A 24,203-nucleotide genomic window follows, 5' to 3' on the forward strand; every position below is an offset into this window, starting at 1 on the left:
GGACAGAGAGAGACAGAGTATGAACGGGGGAGGGGCAGAGAGAGAGGGAGACACAGAATCGAAACGGGCTCCAGTCTCGGAGCCATCAGCCCAGAGCCTGACGCGGGGCTCGAACTCACGGACCGCGAGATCGTGACCTGGCTGAAGTCGGACGCTTAACCGACTGCGCCACCCAGGCGCCCCAACAGTAATTATTTTCTAAATGAAATGATGAAAATTCTTTTTTTTTTTTTTTTTTTTTTTACAAAATGGTAATTAGTTTATCTCAGTGTAAGATATTTGCACAACCATCATTCTGGTCATAGGAATAGACATTTGTTTCCCTATGTAAAAATATAAAGAGACTTTGAAATCTAAGTCTAAATTAGAAATCTAAGTCTAAATTTGAGTTTGTATCTGGGTATGAACCATTAAGTAAGATTTTAAATGTAATCTGAGAGCTACTTTGATTATACCTCTGTAATCTGGAATATTTTATACATCTTGGCTTGGTTATAGTGAGACATTTTGGATGACCTTAACAGCCTGAATCAAAAGCAAGTAGTTGTATAAATCATAGGTATTGCTTTTCATAAGGGTATATTGCACAACTTGAGAACAAAACATTCTTAGATTCTTTAAAATATTTTTAATGATAAAGTAAGTGTAGAATAAATGGTTTGTACACAAGCAAATACAAATTACCTGGCATTAGGTGTATTTCAACTGAAATGACCTAAACCGAATACTTTGGGTTGCTTATGAAAACAGTAACAACAAACATTTGAAAAATAGAATACAAAAACTATTTATAATAGCATCAAAATATCATATATCTAGAAATAAATTCAAAGGGAAGATGTATAAGGTTTCTATACCGGATTGTAAAACATTACTAAGAAAAAGAAGCCCTAAATAAGTGGAAAGAGACACTATGTTCATGGATGGGAAGATCCAGTATTGTTAAAATGTAAAATCTCTCCAGATTGATTTATAAATTCAATCCCAAGCTCCTGGCACTTAATGCATATGTACGTAAATGGATAAGTTGATTCTAAAATCTATGCAGAAATGGATCTAGAATAGCCAAAATATTTGTGAGTGAGGGGGAGAAAAAACAGAGTTGGAAGACTTCTATGACTAGATTTCAAGACTTGCCGTAATTAAGTCAGTATGGTATTGGCCCAAGGATACTCAAATATATCAATGGAACACATTAAAAAATTTGAAATAGGCCCCTACATATATGGTCACCTGACATATGACAAAGGCACACTAGTAGTTTAGGGGGATGGGGGCACCTTTTGGTTTTCCAGTAAGTAGTGCTGGAATACTTACTTGGATATCCCTATGGAAAAAGTAATGAACCTTGACTCCTCTCTCACTTTGTACACAGAATTAAATTGAAGTGGATCATGCACCAAAATGTGAAAGATGAAACAATAAAGCTTCTTAATGAAAACATAAAAGAAGGTCTTCATGATGTTTCAGTAGGCAAAGATTTTTAAAAGCACTAACTGAAAAAAGAAGCACAAACTGTAAAATACATATTTTTATAAATATGTAAATATTTTTTATATATGCATATATGCGTAAATTGAACTTCATTAAAATTAAGAAGTTCTGTTTATCAGAGATACCAGTAAGAGAATAAAAAGGCAAACCCCAGATTGGGGGAAGATACTTGCAATAAATATTTCCAATGAAGGACTCCTATCTAGTGCACATATAAAGAACTCTTTCAAATTAGGAAGAAAAACACAGCCTACTTTTTTTTAATGGGGAAAACAACAGGCACTTCAGAAATGAGGAAATTCAAATGACCAATAAGCACATGAAAAAATATTCAACATCATTACTGATACAAGTTAAAAACCACATTGAGATGATACTTTATCATCTCACTAAACGAGCTAAATTTAAATTTTTTTTTTTTTCAACGTTTATTTATTTTTGGGACAGAGAGAGACAGAGCATGAACGGGGGAGGGGCAGAGAGAGAGGGAGACACAGAATCAGAAACAGGCTCCAGGCTCTGAGCCATCAGCCCAGAGCCCGACGCGGGGCTCGAACTCCCGGACTGCGAGATCGTGACCTGGCTGAAGTCGGACGCCCAACCGACTGCGCCACCCAGGCGCCCCAAAACGAGCTAAATTTAAAAGACTGGGACAATACCAAGTCAGTAAATTCTCCTACTTGCCGGTAGGAATGTAAATTTGTACGTCTGCTTTAGAAAACTGTTTGTAGCCCATAAAACCAAATATATGCCTACCTTAAGACCCACTGCAAAGTATATAGCCAAGGAAAATTAGTACGTACGTACGTCTGTCAAAAGATAGTTGCAAGAATGTTCATAGTAGCTTTATTCATAATGGCCCCAAATTGGAAACAATCCAAATCTCATCAGAAGGAGAAGGGATAAGCAAACTATGTATATTCACATGGTAAATATTGCATATCAATTTTTTAAAAAAATAAACTGATAACCCAAAAAACACTCAGTTTCTTAAGCCTTAGATATTGTACTGACTGAAAGAATCTACAAAAGGGTACAAGATTATATACACATAAAAGGGGAATATGCTGTTTGATTCCATTTATATGAAGTTTAAGAACAGGCAGAGCTAATCTATGGTGATAGAACATCACCACAGTAGTTACCTCTAGGATTAGGGTTGGGTTGCCTAAGGGAATCTTTTTTATCTTAAGTTTATTTATTTATTTTGAGGGGGGGAGGGGCAGAGAGAGAAGGAGGGAGAAAGAATCCCAAACAAGGCTCCACACTGTCAGCACTATCACACGGGGCTTGAACTCACAAACTGCGAGATCATCACCTGAGCTGAAATCAAGATGGATGCTTAACCGACTGAGCCACGCAGGTGCCCCTTCCCAAGGGAATCTTTTGAGGTATTAGAAACATTCTAAATATTTTATATCTTCAGATGAGTGCTGGTTACAGGGATATATATGCATATAAAAATTCATTGAACTGTACACTTAAGACTAATATATATTACACTATGTATTTTTTATCGTAGTAAAAAGGTAAAAAAATAAATTTACATTTGTTACAGTGTAGATTTGACTGGTGTAATTAAAATAGGTAGTTAGCCATTAACTTTTATGGGATAACCTAAAAGAAGCTAAAAGACATATACTGTGAAAGTTTTATAACTCTCAGAAAATATTAATTCACTAACATTTAAAAAAATTTTTTTTTTGTCTTTTCAGCCCCTGACCTTTTTGAGCCTGGGAAATGCTTACCTTGCTCTGAAGAATATCAGTGGGGCACTTGAGGCCTTTAGACAGGCTTTGAAATTAACTACCAAATGCCCAGAATGTGAAAACAGCCTGAAGCTGATTCGCTGTATGCAGTTTTATCCTTTTCTGTACAACATCACCTCTTCTGTTTGCAGTGGTAAGCAGCTTATATTAAGTGCCGACAAAATGATGAACACAACCAGGGTTCCTATTCTGATCAGCAGAACACAAAATGATTTTCTCGGTTTTTCCCAAGGATTTTATGTAACTAGTATATTCTGTATACATAGGAAAGAAGTTAATTCATTCCTTACTATATAGAGCCTTGGGGTAATTCCCAGAACCCTAGATGAGAAAGGCCAGCTAAAGTATATTTGACTAAAATTGATAGACTTCTCTCCACAAAATCTATGATTTTTTTAATGATCGATATTAATGGTAAAGGGTACATTTTCTGTCCATAAAGACAATCTGCAATACGATTTAAGTGGTTTTTCTGCCTTCTTTCACTGAAATACACCCCCTTGCCTTCCAGTGAAAGTGATCCAGATCTTGACTGCACCTCTAAAGCAGTCACGTGACATTAATTGGTATCTTCTTGCATTCTTCCCCTTTCTCACACAGCCACCAAAATATATGCATGTGCATAAGTGTGTCCACCTGGGTAATGGTTTGAGTTAATATCTGAACTACTGTAAATTCATTAGTTAGAACTCCCTAGGAGTTCGATTATGTTTACTTACTTATTTAACTTTGACTTCAAGAAAAAAGAGTTTGACTTGAATTATGAGGGGTGAGGTTTATATACATATGGATCCTCAGAACCTCACTGTTGTAGAACACACAGTAGGTGCTTTGTCAATGTGGAAATTAGATCATAATAATATTCAAGCAGAGGGCTATCAGTCCATCACCTTCACCTAAGGAAAAAAAAATCCCTAATGCTCACTTGGTTAAGTGATTTATCTAAAAGACATCAACAATTTACCGGTAGATTTAGCACTTCAAACTGGTTTTCCAGATTCACCTGTACGAGACTGCCTTAGGATTTTAATGAAATGACAGGCAGTAAGTTGTATTTACATTTTTAAGTATCAGAAGCCAGTTTTTTATTTTTATTTATTTTTTTTAATCTGGTTGCTTTTTTATTTTATTTATTTATTTATTTATTTTTTAAATATATGAAATTTATTGTCAGATTGGTTTCCATACAACACCCAGTGCTCATCCCAAAAGGTGCCCTCCTCAATACCCATCACCCACCCTCCCCTCCCTCCCACCCCCCATCAGCCCTCAGTTCTCAGTTTTTAAGAGTCTCTCATGCTTTGGCTCTCTCCCACTCTAACCTGTCTTTTTAGAAGCCAGTTTTTTAGTGAAGAAACCAAAAATCCCTCAGCTCCGTAACTCCATAGCTCAACTGTGGCTCAGTACTGAGCACGGTGTAAACTGGAGTTCTTGCATGAAGGCTGAAGGCCTAAGACAGTGTTGACGGTGCAGCAGCGGAGGGACCCGTGCCAGAGTCCTACAGATTCGTGTGTGAGCCCTAACTCTTCCATTACCATGTTTCTCATCCCAGCAAAGAAACTTGTGTCCTCATGTGTAAAATGAAAGGCAAGATCTGTCTCATAGACTTGTTGGTAGGAGTAAATAAGACCCTTATCACATAATAGGTGTTGGGTAAAAGTGAGCCATGAGAAATTCATAATAAATACAGAATATTCAGACCTTAATGGATCTTACGGGTCTTACTTAATCATAGAAAACATGTCGTGGACTTTTAAATTCCTTAGATTACTAACAACAGCCTTGTAAACAGAATTTCACTTTTTTCAGTGAGCTGCTTTTAATAGTCTCTCTCTCTCTCTCTCTTTTTCCCCTGCTATCATCTCCCTCGCCTCTCTTGACTTCTTTGTTATCAGAAAGAAGAATTTTGTAGGTATATAGTGCCCCCTTTTCTAAAAAGCCTTTTCCTTAGTATTAGTTTTACATGCTTTTGCTTAGGATTTTAGTTTGTTGAAATTTATTATTATTTTATGTCACTCATATCAAGAAAGGAAATTCCGTTGTCTGGAGGTTTTTCCCCAGAGTATAATTTCAACTAGCCCAGGAAACTAATAACCTGAAACAAATCTACAAAGTTGTAGTATCATAGTATTTAGTAGTCCAGATATCCCGCAAATGTTACTAGATCCAATACAATAAAAGTTCTTTCAGAGAGAGCTCACTAATAAAAACAATTTTTTTTTTTTTAGTTTAGCCCCTGTTACATTGTGATTAGTTATCTTAGAAGAGAATCTGCCATCTAGTAACACCTCCATAAATAGTGGTACCCCTGATTAAATGCTATAGCATTTTCTAAGTTTAAAACCTCATGGATAATACTGACTTCATTCAGTATTGATTTTTTTTTTTTGACAGTGTTTTTGCATTACTTGTTTCCACAGTAACAAGTAATGCTTTGCTGAGTTCCAGCTTTGAAAGGCTGAAACTTCATAGAAACAAATATCTCTTACAGATACCATGAATTTCTTATATTTGAAAACCCAAACAGTTTCTCCTCCTGTAGCTATCTCTGAGCTTTACTAAATGGTTGATGAAAAATAGAGAAAAACCTCTGAATAATGATTAGCATTTCTGTACCTTCACATGATTGTCTACCTTTGGCTTTTTCTTTTTTGCAATATTGAAATAAGCTTCATAAGTTCTCTTTACTTGTCTGCCATGTTATCTGTCTGAGATTTTTATTATGACGATATGAAGTTTTCAAGATACCAACAAAGCTTATGATTCTTTTTCCGTATAATAATCAAGGAATTCATATTGGTTTTTATTAGAGAAGAACTTAAGCTGCCCTTCCCCACCCCTTCCCCAGCCTAAGTCATTCTCTTAGGAAGGTCTGTTTGAAAGCTACCATTTTTAAAAACTCTGAGATAAGCTTTTCAAGACCAAAAATTGTTAAACTCTTAGAAAACCTATCTTAAATACTGTTTCTGGCCACTGTTAATCTTTGACAAATTATTTTCTTTACAAATACATATTGGTAACTATTTTTATAGCAGCTATAATATAGTATAATCTCTTGGGTAGTGTGAACTTAATGGTAAAATTGTAGGCAGTGTGTTAACATGAGTAAGTACTTTATTGCTTTCAATTTGTAATCATGGAATTTTTCACACAGATTTTCAGTTTATGTTTCTTGGAATGTCTGCACAGGTATTGTATTCTGGTACCTCTCAGTACCAATTAGTTCAGTTTAAAAAATACATAATCACTATGCTTACAAAAGTTTTCGACTTGTGAAGGATACATCAGTGCTTAATTACTTATCTGACATTTTTCCCAAACGTTTATTAATCTGGAAATCATTTTATTGACTGCCGTGTATTAGGTGTGTATGTTCTTATATAGAAAGTGCTTGACATCATCTCTCTCTCTCTCTCTCTTTCACTCCCTCCTTTGAATAGCATTTAATAAATTCTTGTCTTTTATAGGTAGTTTTATATTACCACCCCAATTTCAAGAATGCTGGGAAGGAAAACTTAATAGATTGCTTTATACATTGTCTGCACTCGAGTTGATGTTACAAGAGAAGCTAGTGCTTTCAGTTTTGATTAAGCACTTACCTTGGCAGTTTTGAAATACATACTCTTTTACCATATTTTATTGGTTTGTTATTTTACAATCTGATTTAAACGTAGAACTGAGTAAGTAGAACTGAGTGTGCCGCTTCAGCAAGCCCATTCTTAAATAACAACATACTTGGCCCTTTTTAAAGTAAATTGGAATCTGTTAAATAAACTTCCAGTGCTTTTGAGTATAAGTAAGTTCTTTTCAGTGCTCAACATTAAACAAAAGGACTTTTCTTTTTAATTGGAAAAAATAAAGGTCTCACAAAGAATGAAACCTCATGAAGTAATAATGATTATCTTCTGTAAGGACCAAAAATGGAAAATAAGTTTCAATAACCATCTAAACAGAATAATTAAATATTAAATCTGAAGAGAAGTCCAGAAATACATGTAGTGGATTTTCCAAGCATTCATTGCTCCATAACATTTTCTAAATGCTATTTCCTTCAACTTCACTAATTTGCAAATCAAAAAGCTACGTGTAGTGAAGATATTTTCTACTTAAGCAGTCTAGATTGTTTTATTATTATGTCTCTGATATGCATGGTTTTATTTTTAGTATATTTCATCCAGTATTATTTTACTTTTATTAGAAAACGTAAGACCAATTGTAGGTCATATTTATTAGACTTCATTTACATCAGATGCCTACAGGTATGCCACTGATAGTGGCATTGATATTTGCTGAATAAAATTAAACACCTAACCCAGGATTTCTCTGGTCTTGTCTTAATTCACTGAGACACATGTCCATTTAAGAATATTGACCACCCCCCCCCCAAAAAAAAATATTGACCCAGATCTTTAGAAATGATGGGTAAACGTTATATGTAGAACTCAGACTTAACGTCTAGGTATGCTTAGATTTTTATGCATGTTTTTCTTTAATATGTATTTGAAAGCTTTCACCTACAGACAAAAATAATAAAAGAATTTCCAAATCATGTACATGAGCCTTAATATCTGTTGCAGTGTGCAGAAGGATTATCCTGCGTCATCACAATGTTTCTGTATTTATAGTTATCTATTTACCTAGATCATAGCTCCTTTTATAATTAGTTTCATTACCTGTGGTTTTAATCTGTGTTCTTCAACCTAAATTTCTGTAGATTTATAACTTGTAGCTTAAAGCAATCTTACCTGGAGTTCAGAGTTTGAAGAAAAAGAAATCTTGGACTTTGCTGCCCTCCTGTGGACTATCCAGCATATGCTACCTGCAGTTAGGGACTTTTGTTTTATGACATTCCTCCTAAAAGTTAATGAAGATGTCGGCTTAAAAAAAAAAAAAAAAGATACATTCATAAAGGTCCGTTTTTTTATACCTTTTTGAATATGCTACTAGTTAGCTTCCCTCCATTTATCCCTGTAAGAAGAATTAAAACGTTGGTTAATTTACTACAGGTCTCGAAATCCTAAAATGCCAAGCATATTGTGCCACAGAGCCAAATGTAACTCTTGGTAATGTAATCTGTCTAGATTTTGTATTTCTTTATTAAAAAGGGCTTTAGTTACGTGGTTAACAAATAATCCTTTGACAAATATCTATGTGGTAGAGGGGGAATAAGGAGAGTCCTCTTTTTATGAATCTAGAAGCAAAGATCATGGGTTACTCAGTTCAAGTGTCACTCAGTGGTAGAGCTGAGACTGAAATCTGAGTCCTCTGCCTTCCAAGGCCAGTGTGGTTCCTGTGCACAGTTCTCTTACTCCAACAAGTATAATTTATCCCACTGCTGTGATTGAAATAATTCATATTTGTAAATTCCTGAGACATTTTTATGAAAATGGTATATTCACCGTACTTTTTATGTCATCACTCAAAAGAGATACCTACATCCCTGTATAAAATCTGAATCTGAACTAGATTATGGGGCAGTCCTAACCCTAAAAGCACACCTGAAACGGTCCCTTTCAGTTTAGCACCTTTGTCTTTTCAGAATTTTGCATGATTAGGTTGCCACGTGGCCTTGGGTTGCACACAGATCTGGTGGCTGTACTTGCATTATTATCTCAGTAGGTAATATTTATCTTTTGGGATTCCCAGCATTTAGCTTTCATGAACAAAATGGTTACCTTGGGTTTTCATAAGAACTTAGGACAGTAGGTCAAATTCTGATAACCAGTGGTTTTACACTTCAGCCTCCAAAAGACATTGAATATGTGTATACATATTTTAATACTTTTTGGTTTTTTGATGTGAACTTTTCTACATGCAAAAAAGCATTACTTTTCTTTTGAGGAATGAGCCTATTGGTCCCTGCTTACGATCTTCCACAACTATCCTCCAGTTATTACAGATTGTTAGTCTGGCCAAATAATATTTAAGAAAAAATGAAATTTAATGGTGGATATAATCTTCTAAAGCATCAGAATGTTTTCTTTTAACTAAAGGAAACGGAGTGTGGCTTAGTTATTCATCCATTCAACTAATACCTCTCATGTGCCAGGCATTAGTCTAGGAACTGGAAACCAAACAGAAGAAAAATTCTGTTTTATGGAGCTTCGTTTTAGTGGAGAGAAACAGAGAGCAGATGATAAATATAATAAAGTATTTAGTATGTTAGAAGATAGTGCTAAGGGGAAAATAGATTAAGAGGTTGGGTGAGATTCAAACTGTGTTTAAAGAGGCCCCACTGAAGAAGTGCCAGTTGAGCAAAGACTTGAAGGAGGTAAGGATTTAGGCCATGCAGGCATACGGCATAAGAGCATGTCAGGCAGAGAGAATAGTTGTTCTAACAGCTTTTGCAAGGAACAGCAAGAAGGCCTCTGTGGTTGTACTCGCTTGTAAGAGATGAAAGCTGAGATGAGTGGGAGGAGGAAAGAGCCATATCTTTACTGCCTTGCAGACCATTCTAATAAGTTGGGCTCTTACTCTAAGAGAAAGATGTATGATTTGGAAGATTTTGAGCAGAAAAGAAGAACGATCTGATTTACATATCAACAGTTTTCCTCTGGCTGCTCTATCGGAAATAGATTGTAGTAAGGTAAGGGCAGAAACCGGGAGACCCATTAGGATACTGTTGCAAAAATATAGGTGAAAGAGAATATTGGCTTGAACCAGCCAGGTGAGGTGGGAGGAGAAGGTGAGAAGCCATCATTGTATTGGGGATACATTTTTGAAGATAGAACTAACAAGACACCACCAGAGGCAGGGTAGGAAATGAAGGACAGAGAGGTCATGGATAACTCCTAAATTTGGGACCTAAGCAACTGGTGCTATTTTTAATGAGATTTGTAATCACCATTGGTGCTGTTTAATAAGATAGTAAAATCTGAGAAGGAGCAGGTTTAGGGAGAAAAATAAGTTTGGTTTTGTGAATGTTAAGTTTGCGTTGCTTATTAAATGTTTAAATGCAAGTATTAGGCAGGCAATTAGATATATGAGTGTCATGATGGTCAGGGAAGAGGCCCAGGCTAGAGATGCTAATCTGTGAGCCATGGGCTTATGAGTGGTTTTTTAAGTCTTGAGCATGGACGAAGTCACCTCAGTGGTTAGTATAAAAAGGAAAGTAGGTCAGCAATTAATTACTAGGGCATTCTAGTACACATTAAGAGGTTGAGAAGAGAAAGAACAATAAGGAAACAGCCAGCTAGACAGTAGGAATATCGGGCAAGTATTTTGTCCCAGAAACGAAGAAAGTGTTTTGAGAAGTGATAGATTGTATCATTATTGCTGCACCACACGGTTGCATCCTAAGAGGCTGAGTTGGATGAGGACAGCGAATAAATCGTTGGATTTAGGAACATGGAAGTCGCTGGCAGTTTCTAAAAGTTTGTATGAAATGGGTTGTGAAGGAGGTGAGGAAGTGGAGATGGCTAGCAACTCTTCCAAGGAGTTTCGCTGTAGTCAGGAGCAGAAAAATGGGATGGTAGTTAGAGAGGGATGTGGGATTAAAAATAAATTCGGTTTGGATTTTGTTCTAAAAATAGAAAAATTTGCAGTATGTTTGCATAGGACTGATCTAGTAAAAAAGGAGAAATTAAAGATGCAAAAAAGGGAAACTAACTGTAGAAGCAAAGTTCTTGAATAGATGGCGGGGAGGGGGGTGGAATCCAAGGCACAAATGTAGGGTAGGAATGGTCTTTAGATAGGAGCAGGGACAATATATAGGTATCAAAGTGGGACTTTTGATTACTTCTCAGTGAAATGAGAGGCTAGTTGTGAGATCAGAGTGAAGAGAGGCAGAGGGTGTTGGAGACAATGTTGAGACAGGAAAGGGTGAAAACAGCAGACTTAGGATGTGAGTTGACAGGGAGATTTCTAACTTTGGTAACTGCCTAAATGTCAGTATCATTAATTAAGAGAGAGAATATGGGAAAGACATAATTTATGCATTGATGTAAGGCTGGAAAATAAGTTGTGATAGACCTGTTCATTTGGAGATGCCTCTGGCTCCCTCAGAGAGAATATGCAAGGTGAGAAGAAAAGACCAGAATGGAATCTTAGAAAATACTAGTATTTAAGGAGCAGAGCCAGTGAAGGAATAGAATGGTATTGGGAGACCAAGGGGAAGCTAGGTCCTGAAGGTCAGAAGAACAGAGGGTTTGAGAAGAAGAAATCAATAGTACCCTGTTCCGTATTGGTTCCCAAAGTATGGTACAGATATCACGAGAGGTGCGTAAGCTTTCAAGTGGTACTTAGGTTAACATTTTTTAATAATTTTAATGTTTATGGTTAATTCTAATGGGCATTAATATATCACTAGCACATAAAACCTGTGATTTATGAAAAGCGGTACTAACTTACCCTTTTAACATAATGTAAGATTAACCAGCGAAGCCATTTAAAGGAGAACATCACATAAATAATCATAGTGGTACCTACAGGAAAATCATGACTGTAGTTGGCAAATGAACAGTGTGGACGCTCTGGCTTTAACAGTGTAGAAAGTCATTGGTGACTTCATTTTATCAAAAGTATTTTCTGTAAAATGGGGAGGTACCTACACTAAAACAACAAGAATAAATCTTAGGATAACAGAAGTGTTAAAATGAGCTCTGTATGTATAGTTGAACTACTTTTGAAGCTATTGGCATAGTTTCTAAACTAAAGCTCATGTTTCAGCTGTCATTCAGTGACTAAAATATCTTTAAAGCAAATAGATAATGATACCAAGAAACATATTAATGATAGGATACAAATAAGGAAGATTTTTTTAACTCACCTTTTAGAAATATGAAAATGTCACTATGTTTGAAATAAAATAGAAAATTTGGTGAGTGAAGAAAGAGGATATTTATCAGGAGGATATTCTAAGCCTCAGGATCTAGTACACAAGAGCAAGTAGTTTTATTCTCTGTCAATGGACTGTTGCAACTGTATCACTATAGTCTTGGCTGTGATGCTCCAGATGGACTGAGACCAAGGGTAGCAAGTGACTGTCACTATAGACATTTCAGTAGCACTTCTTGAAGTCCTCTAGGATGCGATGGCACTGGATGTTGTTGTTACTCAGTTATGGAATACTTTTCTTCATTAATCTAAAAATAAATTTATAGTCTCTCGGAATTACAGAGCTTAACACTTAAGGTGTGCAAATGGTCCTCGCCAGTATTAGGGTTACTATCTTGAGTCTCCAAAAGGAAGTCAGTTATGTTTTTAGGCACTAAACTAAGTTTAAGTCACAGTTCTGCTTCCTTTCTGCTCTGAAGGTAGTATGAGGATACCTACTGGATGGCATCATCAATCATATTTCGTGATCACTTATCTACAGATAGGGTTGGAAAGTTATGTTTAGACATCTTTCTTTGTATGTAGGCTCTATTCTGCATCAGGAGCCTACTGTGATTCCCTACACTCATAGCACTGTAGACAAAGTGATTGTACACCAACAAGAAACTGTGAAGGGTGAACAAGGTGGGGTCTGTTTATGGGGCACCTGGGTGGCTTGGTCAGTTAAACATCTGACTTTGGCTCAGGTCATGATCTCGCGGTTCACGGGGTCGAGCCCTGTGTCGGACTCTGTGCTGGCAGCTCAGAGCCTGGAGCCTACTTTGAATTCTGTGTCTCCCTCTCTCTCTGTCTCTCCCCTGCTCATGCTCCATCTCTCTCTGTCTCCCCAAAACAAATAAACATTAAAAAAAAATTTTTTTTAAAAGATGGGGTCTGTTTTATCTAGCTCTCATTAACTATTCAACAAGATACTTTTAATATGGTTTGTCACTGCAGTCGTACATCAGCCTCCTGAAAGGAACTGCAGGCGGCTAACTCTAGTTGTATGGACTTTGTGTGTAGTGAGTTAGGCAAGTTCATTGGCTGTTGCCCTTTTATTTATTTATTTATTTATTTATTTATTTATTTATTTTTATGTTTATTTATTTTGAGAGAGAGAGAGAGAGAGAGAGAGAGAGCATGAACGGGGGTGGAGCAGAGGGAGAGAGAGAATCCCAAGCAGGCCCTGTGCTGTCAGTGCAGAGCCCAATGTAGGGCTCAATCTCATGAGCTGATGGGAGATCATGACCTGAGCCAAAATCAAGAGTTGGATGCTTAACTGACTGAACCACCCATGCGCCCCTCTTCCTTTTTAAATCTTCAACTTCTATTCATTGTTGCCGATGCTTTCAGAGATATTTTGACTTATGTTAAGTTTTGCCATTTCTTTTAACAAGGCTTTGCATGACTCTTCCCCGTTCAAAAAGATTATTCTAATTGCAGAACTCATACACACGCATACACACATGCACACACACATGCATACACACACACACACACACACACACACACACACGAAGTCCATTCTACATTGGTAGAACGAGCTCTTTTTTTTTAAGTGATTTGTGCCTAGGTAAGTTCTTTAGTGCACTGTGAGCCAACTAGTTGAAATGAACTCCCAGTTTTGAAATTTTTGTTTAACACAATGAGCACTGAGTCTTTAAACCCTTTTACAAATATGATCATTGAATGAGTTCTACTCAGTTTCATGGCCTGATTGAAATAAAGCAGTTGAGCCTGATAACCACTAGAACAGAACATTAGTTTTAACATGCATAACTGAGAATACGTGGCATATATCTGTGAATGTGGAATGCTAGCTTGGGGCTTTTTCCCCCTTTTTTCTTTCAGTGTTGTTATTACTAGTAGTCAAATGTTCTTCCTACTAAATTACTGTGCTCTTTGACCAAGAACATTTCAGTAATCTGTTACTTTTTCTTAACCACCAAGGTTTATTTGGTGGTTTATCTTGAAAATGTAGGAGAAATTTAAATCAAATTTCATAGCTGCTGAAAAGAGCACAGCTTTGGATTTGTTTTTTCTCACTTAGTTGCTTTTTATATCAACTAAGCCTAAATTTGCTGACCTCAAAGCAATTTAAACCTCTTTGGCTACCAGGCATTGCTTAATAATCCAGTCAGATCACAGATATCCAAAGTGATTATTATAAAAAATAACAAGCATATCAAATTTCAGCAAAAAAGGGCTGGAAGTCAGTAGCAATTGATAGAGTACCCACTGTTGATCAAACGTTCTGCTTCCTGCTGCACCTATAATAACATAGTCATGTTTCCCTTGACAGTGTGAAATATAGCTAGGGAAAAACCTAACATGAACAACAACAACAACAACAAACAATTCACCACTTCTCTGACTGCCTAAAAAGCATAAATGCTAAAAGTTGGGAGAGAGTAAGGTCTTAGAAGTGATGTTTTCAGGAGCAAAGTGGCCACCGAAGTGAATGCCTCCAGGTAACTGACTTGCATTTGGTGACATAAAACAAAAGGAAACAGTATAATGCCACCATTTATTTATCTTAGCTTTTTTACTTGATTTAGTGCACTGGCTATATGTACTTACATATATGCTCAAATCAGACTGCTTGTTTTAATCCCATACATATGAAGTGAGGTTTGCATCTAGGGAAGTGAACCTTGAAGTGAAGTCAGTCATCACATCACTTGAAGTGAAGTCAGTCATCTAGGGAACTTTGTTTCTGAAATCCATAAGGCCTTACTCAAAATGTTGTGTGGTAGAGGGACTTAAGTATCCTTTAAAAATAAAACAAAACCTTGGTTTAAATATCATACTCAGTACCCATGCCAATGAAAAGGACAATTGTTAACACTCTTTTCATATCTGAGCCATATGAGCTATTACTAGGTTCAAACCCTTATCGACTCTGGAAATACTAGGGTCTTGGGTTCCCATTTAAATACATTTGGATAATTCACTTAATCTGAGAAATAAAAAAGACCAGGTAGCCTTTGAGATCTTATTAGCTTTGACCTAGCATAATACACTTGCAGTAGGAAAAAGGCAAGCTTGATAATGCCCAACAAGTGCTTCTGATGGTAGGTCCCTTCCCCACCAAGCATATGTCTGTGGCTCCATTAATAGCTCGAGGAAGAGGACTAGAGTTAAGGTCTATTGATTTCCCCCACTAGATTCCTTTCCTCGACATCACCAGGTGACCATTCACTTGCAGCAGGAGAAAAGAGAGGCAAATGATAAACCCCCAAGTTGTGGGTAGCTAGGAAATCTAAGTCCTTCCCCCTATCTCCTGTTTGTAGGCTTATTCTAAGTATTAAGACTTGAGTAAGACCAACTCAACTGTGTGTGGTTAACTCAAATAGATGTGCTGAATTTAAACTCTCTGACCACATAAAAACTAATATCATTCTTCCTTTGGCAAAGTCAGTGAAAATTGTAACAAACTAATATATGGTGATGATACTGTGGATAGCCTGTTTTCTTTACTACCCACATCCTGCTTTCCTGGATCCATGTGTTTGCTCATGTTTTTTGCAGCTTTCCCTCCACAAAAATCCTAATCTTACCCTTTCTTCAGAGCCCAATCCTACCATATGCTTTACCTGATTCCTTAATTATAAGTAATCTGTAACCGATCATTCTCCCTGTTCCTCTCCTTCAGCTCCTGTGTCTTGCCATCATAGTTGTGTACAAGACAGTGCTCACCTACAAGACTTCTTCAGCTCATTGGGAGCAGGGACCAATCCTTTTTTCATTTTCATACTCTGGCCCACCATGCATTCTACACCCTCCTTCCACTGTTTAGCTCATAGAATGTACTTAAGTGACAAATTAGCTAGTGATATTTCAAGTTTGAACTACTGAGAATACCTAGTAATAAAGAGTAATTTAACTTGTGTCCACCCACTGTTTACCCAGAATGCTTTACACCAAACCTTCACTCAATACACATATATAAATATAGATCTGCTTTTCAGGTCTGCAGCCCCCACACCAGAGGAGGGAGAAGATGGAAGGAATTATATTGTCTGTCTTGTCCAGGAGAAGCTGATACATCTTACAGCCTGCATTCTCTCAGCCCCTGCATGCACTGTTTTTAATGAAAGTTGCAAACAGGTGTCCTTGTTGACCCTCATTGGAAAACTATCATTTATGGGTAAATCACTACGTCTGAGAAAATCTGTTGGGCTTATTTCCCCAGCATACTTGCTTGAAACAAATTTTCCTCTCCTGAGGTAAACCAGAGAGGAGTGCTGCTGCTGCTACTCCTACTACTATTACTACTGCTAGAGCTTTGGCAGTTAATTTTCTTTCTTCTTCAGTATACTTTCTGCATGGGAAAATATTTTGTAGTAAACTTCTGGTGAATGTTTAAAGTCCCTTGTTTGGAGGTCAAATGTGATCTTTCACATTTCTAGAGGAAACAGTAGCTGCTGAGAGTTTGGATTCCATCACTGGCGTCATTTCTTCCACAGACTGCAGGTCATGGTGTCTGTGTGTCAACTGGCCCTGACTTTGCCCTCCATGCCACAGTCACTTAAGAGAAGGCCACATGGGAAGACAGGCCAGATTTACACCCAGCTCTCCCTTTTTCTCCTGTAAATGGAGGCAGGGAGCATAAGTCTACAGAAACCAGTGCATTTCAATCCCTAGACAAAGCAGATTGCCCTGCCATATGTAGACCAAGTGGTCCCCAGGTGAGAGTTCAACTCTGTAATATATAGTAAAAGGAAAACACACACACACGCACACACGCACACACACCTGTATTTGAGGTCACAGAGGTTTCTTTCTTAGTCTTTTTTTCTTTTATGTTTTATTTTTTGAGAGAGAGAGAGAAGGCAAGGGCGGGGGAGGTGCAGAATGAGAGAGGGAGACATAGAATCTGAGGCAGGCTCCAGGCTCCCGAGCTGTTAACCCAGAGCCCAAAGCAGGGCTCAGACTCACGAATCGTGAGATCACGACCTGAGCCAAAGTCAGACACTTAACCCACTGAGCCACCCAGGCGCCCCCTCTTAGTTTTTCTTTTTTAAACTTACTTCTGACTCATTCACCTCACCAGGAGGGAATGCCTATGTAATTCTGAAATTGCTGATTTCAAGTCTTTAATATGGTCTGTTTTCTATCTGGCATTGCACTTTTAAGGTCAGTCCGTACATAACCATTACTTTAAACCTCCTGCGAAGAATTCATTTGGCAGTAATTGCTGAATGAGAACAAGTCTAAGGAGCCGATACTTCTGTTGAAATGATTTCTCTTGTGTTTTTCTAAGGAGAGGGCAGCGGAGGGCAAAGGAGGTGAGGCAGTCTCACCCATCTCTTAGGTGTGGTCATCAGCAAGCTAGGTCTCACCCAGACCCCGGAGCTCTGAGTGCTCCTGTTCACAGTGGTTTCACTAAGGCAGTTTCCCAGGAATCCTCTCATTTCAGATAAAGAATCTAGACACAGAGAAGTAAGTTAATTTCCTCAAGTTTGTACGAAAGGCTGCAGCTAAGGCTGGATTTGAATTTATACTGCGGAATGTTCCTTTTGGAACCAGGTCTACAGGACCTCTGTCACAACTTCTGGAGGTGGAAATCATAAAGGTACCTGTTCCCAGAAAGGTTTCTTTCTTCATCAAATATACCTATTAACTCTGTGTGGTGCCAAGCCCCACCTACCACCCACAGTTAATGTTTCCTGCTAATATTTTAAAGTAATTTTGCATAGCAGTGGTGAGCAACTTAAAGATATACTTCTGTTCACCTCATGATTTGTCTTACTACCTTTTCTAAAAGATTAGTAGGGAAATATCATGAAATTATGAGGCAGCTAAAATTATAATAAAACATTCACAGTGTGTCTCTAAATTACATATATACAGAAAAAAAAATGGCTACAAAGCTGCATAATTTGAGTGCAGTTGAGTAGAAAGGTAAGGACAAAGACAAATACTATAAAAAGTCACTCGTATCTGTTTAGAGGACAGTGTTACCTGTATTTTCCACCCAGGTAGCTTACATTTAGTGGTATACACCAGAATGCCTCCTTTAAGGTACCTTTTCCTATAGGCACAAGAAAGGTGCCTTTAGAGTATAATATAACCCTATTAGAACAGGGATGGTAGGAATATCTTTAGAATATTCCATTATTCACAAAGGCCATCTTTCTAACATCTGTTACTTTGTGTTTAGCAACGTCAAATTCAAAGTCAAATTCTAGTTCCCATTAGAAATCAGTTTATTTATGTCTTAGAAATCCATTGTATATAATAGGAAGCGTAGAAGTATTACACTTACTTGTACGGGGGAAAAGAAAGTACATTAGAACAAGAACAATTTGGGGCAAGTAGAGCGAGCCTTTAAGGTGTCACAACCTAACACAAGCTGTGGAGCAGCAGAGAGGTGGTAAAGCTTTGATTGAACAGAACATAAGATCTACAGTCTGTTCTCATACTGTAAGGCCATGAATTCAGAGAGCACAGAGCAGACTGAGGCAAATGTCTAAATGTACTAAATGTTTTGGGATTCAGATATGCCAAGCAGTGTAATCTGGATTAATTGCTCTCTTCTTCTAAAAGCCCAGTGGAAATCAACTCTGCCTACCTTCAACCTCTCCTACACACACGTGTGTGCACACACACACACACGTGCACATATGTTGGCAGTTGAAATTAGGCAGATACCCTGATAACTTCTCGAGCCAGTTGTTCATATCAGAGATTCTGAGTTAGGCTGTAGCTAAAAGGCCGTGGTGAAAGAGATGACATTGGGATAATTTATTCCTTTGCAGCTTTTCGGAGAGCCAACAATAATAGCTTACCATGTGCTAGGCCATGGTCTCACTTCTTGTATTTCAATCTCAACAACTTAGTGAAGTAGACACTATTATGAAACTCAGTTTGCAGATGAAGAAACTAATACACAAAAAGAATAAAAGTAACGTGCCCTGCTTTATACAGCTAGAAAGTAGTAGAAATAGGATCGGAACTCAGTCTGGCTGCAGTCTGTGCTCTTACCCACTATGGTCTAAGGCTAAGAGAATTACATGAGCCTTTGTTAGTTCTATTTGACTAGCTCTAGTTATGTGGCTCTTCCAAAGTTCTGCTGCCTTTCAATTATTTGTGGCATTTCTTTATTATAACTCATCCTGAAGGATCCTAAGGTACCCAACCAGGAATCTCCTGACAACTTATGAGATTCAGAAGGGAAGGAGTCTTTTTAAGAAGTCAGTGGCTACCTAACTCTAGAAAATATTCTTCTGAGACCTTTGTAAATAGAATTATGAGAAAAATAGATTTCCTTAGCTTTACTAATGATAAGAGTTCCTGAGAACTTAGTTTACTCTGAAAACCTTTTTAGCCACTGGATAAGTTGTGCCTTTGCCTTTGGAGACTTATACTTTGACAAGACCTATTAAATATTTGTTGTCCAGAACACCCTTGTAGGGTAGGTTAATATTAATAATCCAGTTTATACAGGTGACACTCTAACCGCAGAAAAGAATGTTGACATGTCTGAGATCGCCTAGCAGTTCTAGAATCAGAAATACCCTACTTGGAGTTTTGTGCTTCCTTAGTATTGCCTTGTACTCATCCACTTCCAAGAAAAACCAAACTGCCAAGATTTGAATTAGATGCTAAACACTTTGTAAGCAAGGATAGAGCATTAAGCGCAGAAAAGGGTTTCCATTTTCACCTGGGACCTTGTTATCTAAAACACTTTCTTTAAATCATGCAGTTCCTTAAAAAAAAAAAAAAAAAAGAAAAAGAAATCCTACCTCTCAAGGTTAGTTTAAGCTACACAATCTCCTCATTTTTGCCTCAGCAAAAAATAATAGTCCTATGCACGGAAGATGACGTGTTCCTTCTTAGGTATCTTTCCATTTTTCCTTCTCCAATATTTTCTTGTGTTTCTTTAATGAGGACATCATGTCCACCTCTGCTAGGAAGACAGGTGACATTTTCCCCTGTGGGCAACTTTTTCTTCAGTTCCCCTTTGAGCTAGGGCAGACCTATACCAGCCCAACGAATCGAAGCTTTCCTTCTTTCCAAAATGCTTCAGTTCTCCTTCAGACAACTGGAAGGAACAATTTAAAAAACAGGCAATTTGACTTTGTATTATTAGCCTAGATAATTATGTAAATCACACCAGAACACTGAGCCACCCTGCTTTTAACTGTCAGCCTAAGAAAATTAATATTAACAGCTCTAACCTTAAAGCATTTAGTTTTTACTTGATCATTTTGATTCTGCCTACTTCCAACAAATATTATAACATAAACTTCTTATTCTGCCTTTTTATTCCCAGTTCTCCCCGATCCCCTCTTCGGCCCTCTCTCTCCCTCAGATGTTGGCCCCAATTTCTTGAATTGGAGGACAAGACATTCTTAGAATGCACAAGGCTTGCTTCAAGAGGGTGTCTGGGTTTGAGGTCATGCAGGAGGACTAATTTTAGATTCATGCACATCATATCTTATAAATTACCTATGAGGCATTTTTAAATATTGCAGACATTTAAAAAGATGAAACCAATTAAGTTTTTATAATGGGAAGAGAGTGGGAGAGAAAAATAAGAGATGCAAAGGTTAGAGGAGGAAGTCAACTGCAGAAAACACAGAATTTCGCTGGGTTCCAGTGTTAAAGGTTTGTCCTTTGTTTTTGTAACAGTGTTTTACCTAACCTGTGTCAAGGTGAAAAATGCTTTAGAGGCAAATTCACCGAAGCTGAAAGCAGAGAATGTACACTAGGAATAACATGTTTTAAAATTATCAGCATCACTGTCATCGTTTTCTGTCTGTTTTTAATAGTCATGCTTATTTATATCCCAATTAAGAGTTGTCTCTAAGAAGCATGACGTTCTTCATAGTAAATTGTAGTCAGTTGGGTGTGTACAGTTGTTTGTTGTCATTTCTTTATTTTAATGCTCTTATGCTTCACCTCCCCATATCTAATCTGCACATACTAGATGGTGAAGACAGAAGTGGAGACAAATCCACTACCTCTGTCCTCTCACAGGAGAATTTGGAGGAAAAAAGTGACTGTCATTGATCATAGCATCTTTCCTATCAGCCTTACATGGGCACACACACACACATACCCAACACCTTCCACCTCTCAAATTGTACTTCTCATCGTCTCCCAAACACAAATGAGAATTCCTGTTCCTGTTGCTTTGCTTAACGCATCATTATTCACTGCGTAGAATGCCACCTTCTCTTTTCTGCTAAAGAGGTAGCATTGGCTGGTAGAGAGCCAGGAAGCTTTCTACTAAGAGAGAACTGATTAAAATCTTAGATCTACCAGTCACTTACTATTTGACCATAGGCAAGTTGTTTGATTTCACTGAGACTCAGTTTCCTTATCTTTAAAATAAAAGTTAATATTTCACAAGGCATTTTTGAGGGTAAGTAGGAGAAAACATACAAAACATTTAACAGATATTGGCTCTCCTTGTATTTCCCCCTTTAAGTCCTATCTATTCTTCGGAATTCAAGTTCTGCCTGCTCCAAGTCTATTCTCTGAAGCACTTATGTTGCACACCATGCTGCGTCATTATTGTTCGTTGTCTTCTATTTACTGTCTTCCCAAGTTGCTTGCAAGTTTCTGGAAAGCTAAAGCTCCTCTGAAACAAAAAAATTGGTTTCTGACATGACCTTGTTAAATATGGTAGCCTCAAATGTGTGATAGTGTAGAGTTGGAAAATGGAAGAGACTCCTTAAGCATGCAGACCCTTTACTCCAAACTCAGTAGGTTGGGAAAGGCTTTGAGTCCATTATGCTTTTTTGGCACAACAGAAAAGGTGTGAGAGGTGCTTTCCTAAATTATGGAATCTAAAAGGGAGTCTTCAAATCCAGAAAGAGACTGTACTTCCATTGCTGCAGACAGAGCTTAATTGGATACATACATCTCTTTGAGACAGTGTTCTATTAAAAATAAACCTTTAGAAAAAGAAAAGCAAACCTTTAGAGTATGTTTGAATGTTCTGGTAAAGGAGGGAAGTTACTTAGATACTCTTACCCAAAGACTTGTCCTGTGAGAAGAAAGTTGCAGGCTTCCACTGAACATATATCTTTAGGGACAGTGCCCATCAAACATAAGAGAGGAAGTGGAGTCCTATTCAGATAGCCTGATCACTGCCACATCAGACACAACAACCTCGTAATAGATTCCCTAGAGAATGACCATCAGGCAGAGCAGGATGGTTGCTCTTTATCCATATAAACACACAGTCCCTAATAGGGTCAGAGCTCTTCAACTTACTGGCAAAATTGTAGTAAGAAGTCAGACTCACTATACATTTCAGACAGTATCAGAGAGTGCTATGATTGCATTCAAGATGTGACATTTTACACTAAAGTAAATCTTTACACGACCAGAATTTGTTTTCCAAAAGAAAAATCAGCATCTTTGTGATATTACAGTCTTGAACATGGATTCTCTGCCACCACCATCCCTCTTTAAGTCCTTGGTTTTTAATTTATAATCTGTTGCCTTTTGATATATCTTTCATTTTAAGCTGTAATGCAAGAACGGTATTATTTCTGTGCTATAGTTCATCTACCTCCAGACTTATCCAGGTACTAATCTGTCATTTCTCACCTTTGAAAAGCAAATAGAAGGAAAACTACTTTTTTGTGATGTTTTTGACTTTCAAAGAAATGTTTCTAAGTTATTCATTATAAATGGAATGAGATCTTTGGGATGTGATCTTTGTTGTCATAACTTTTTATCCCCCAAATACTTGGTTCTTACAATAGCCTTGCAGGTGAAACGATCTTGAGTCGCAATCATGATCTGGCTCAGGGTGCCAGCTCACGGATTTTTGTGTGTTCTGCTGGAGAAGAACTGACACTATCATCTTTTTGTTCTTCCTGATACTTGAAGACCTTGAGCCATGGGACTACCTAAGAGAGATGTTTCTAATGTGCTGTCTTTGTGTCTCTTGTCATTGAGGTAATTGTCATGAGAAAACCCTGGACAACAGCCATGACAAACAGAAATATTTTGACAACTCACAGTCACTGGATGCTGCTGAAGAAGAGCCCTCTGAGACAGGAACAGAGGAGGACCCTGTACTCTCTGTTGAGAATTCAGGGAGGGACTCAGATGCCCTTAGACTTGAAAGTAAGTTGATTTGACCTGAGCTGTGCTTCTGGGATAAAATCAACTCTCAAGCTTCGAGTTTAGGCTTTTCTCTACTCTCAGTAGTTTCCTTCTTTTAATAGCCACTCATTATATTGTAGAATTATGAGGTGACCCACAGGTGGTGAGGTAGAGGTTTTTATCATGTAAAAAAGCTCTTCATACTTCTTTTTCCTTCCACCTCAGTGTTGTCTTTTGCTAGAACAAACTTGCTTCATTTACATACCAGTCTTTCTTCTTAGGATCAGTAGTCTACTGAGTAAGTCATTGAAAAAAAGCAAGATCACTTGTATTTACACTAACCCAATAACATTTAAAGATTTGGAATAATAGACATACCAGGGCCTCTCCTAAAATTCTGTGGCCACATTTTGAGCTATGCTATACTGAACAGTTCTTAACATTATCAGTCAATGCATAATTGCCAAATTGAATGACTTTTTAGTACTCATCCTGCTTAACCACTTTGCTGCATTTGGATCTATGCACAGCTCCCCACTCCTTGAAACTCTCTTCCTTTTCCTCTTGGCTTCTGGGGTATCAGTTGCTCTTGGCTCTCTTCCTGTCCTCAGGACATCTGCAATTTCTTTCACTTATTTCACTTAATTTCTTTACCCCTTATTTGTTAGGTTACACAGGATCTCAACCTTGGCCTTTTTTCTTATCCCTCTTCTTATCCCTCTGTGTTATCTCTTGTATCTCTTGTATCTGGTGTCTCAGATACTTCGGAATATATCAGTGACTCCAACTCTGTATTTTCAGCTAGGACATTCTCTACAACTCTAGATCTTAGTTCCACTTTTTTAGTGGTCTCTATCTAGATGTACAATAGGCACTTCAAATTTCATATATCCAAAATTGAGCTTGTTTTCATTTTCACCCTATTTCTTGAACTGCATCTAATTCCTATCCCTGCTGTCTGTTAATGGCATCACAACTCACCAGTCACCACTGTATCCAAGACCTGTTGCATCTGTTTGTCTCTTCATCTATTCTTCCTGCCACTGCCTG

General features: G+C 37.6%; 1 protein-coding gene across 1 annotated transcript in view; it reads left to right on the plus strand.

Moving 5' to 3' along the window:
• Positions 1-24,203, plus strand: part of TTC17 (tetratricopeptide repeat domain 17) — a 128,210-nt gene that overhangs the window by 51,322 nt on the left and 52,685 nt on the right. The window contains 2 exon segments of the mRNA XM_030331057.1: positions 3,210-3,396; positions 23,004-23,174. Coding sequence (XP_030186917.1) covers positions 3,210-3,396; positions 23,004-23,174 — 358 coding nt within the window.

This window comes from Lynx canadensis, chromosome D1 (genome assembly GCF_007474595.2).
Source record: "Lynx canadensis isolate LIC74 chromosome D1, mLynCan4.pri.v2, whole genome shotgun sequence".
NCBI lineage: Eukaryota > Metazoa > Chordata > Mammalia > Carnivora > Felidae > Lynx > Lynx canadensis.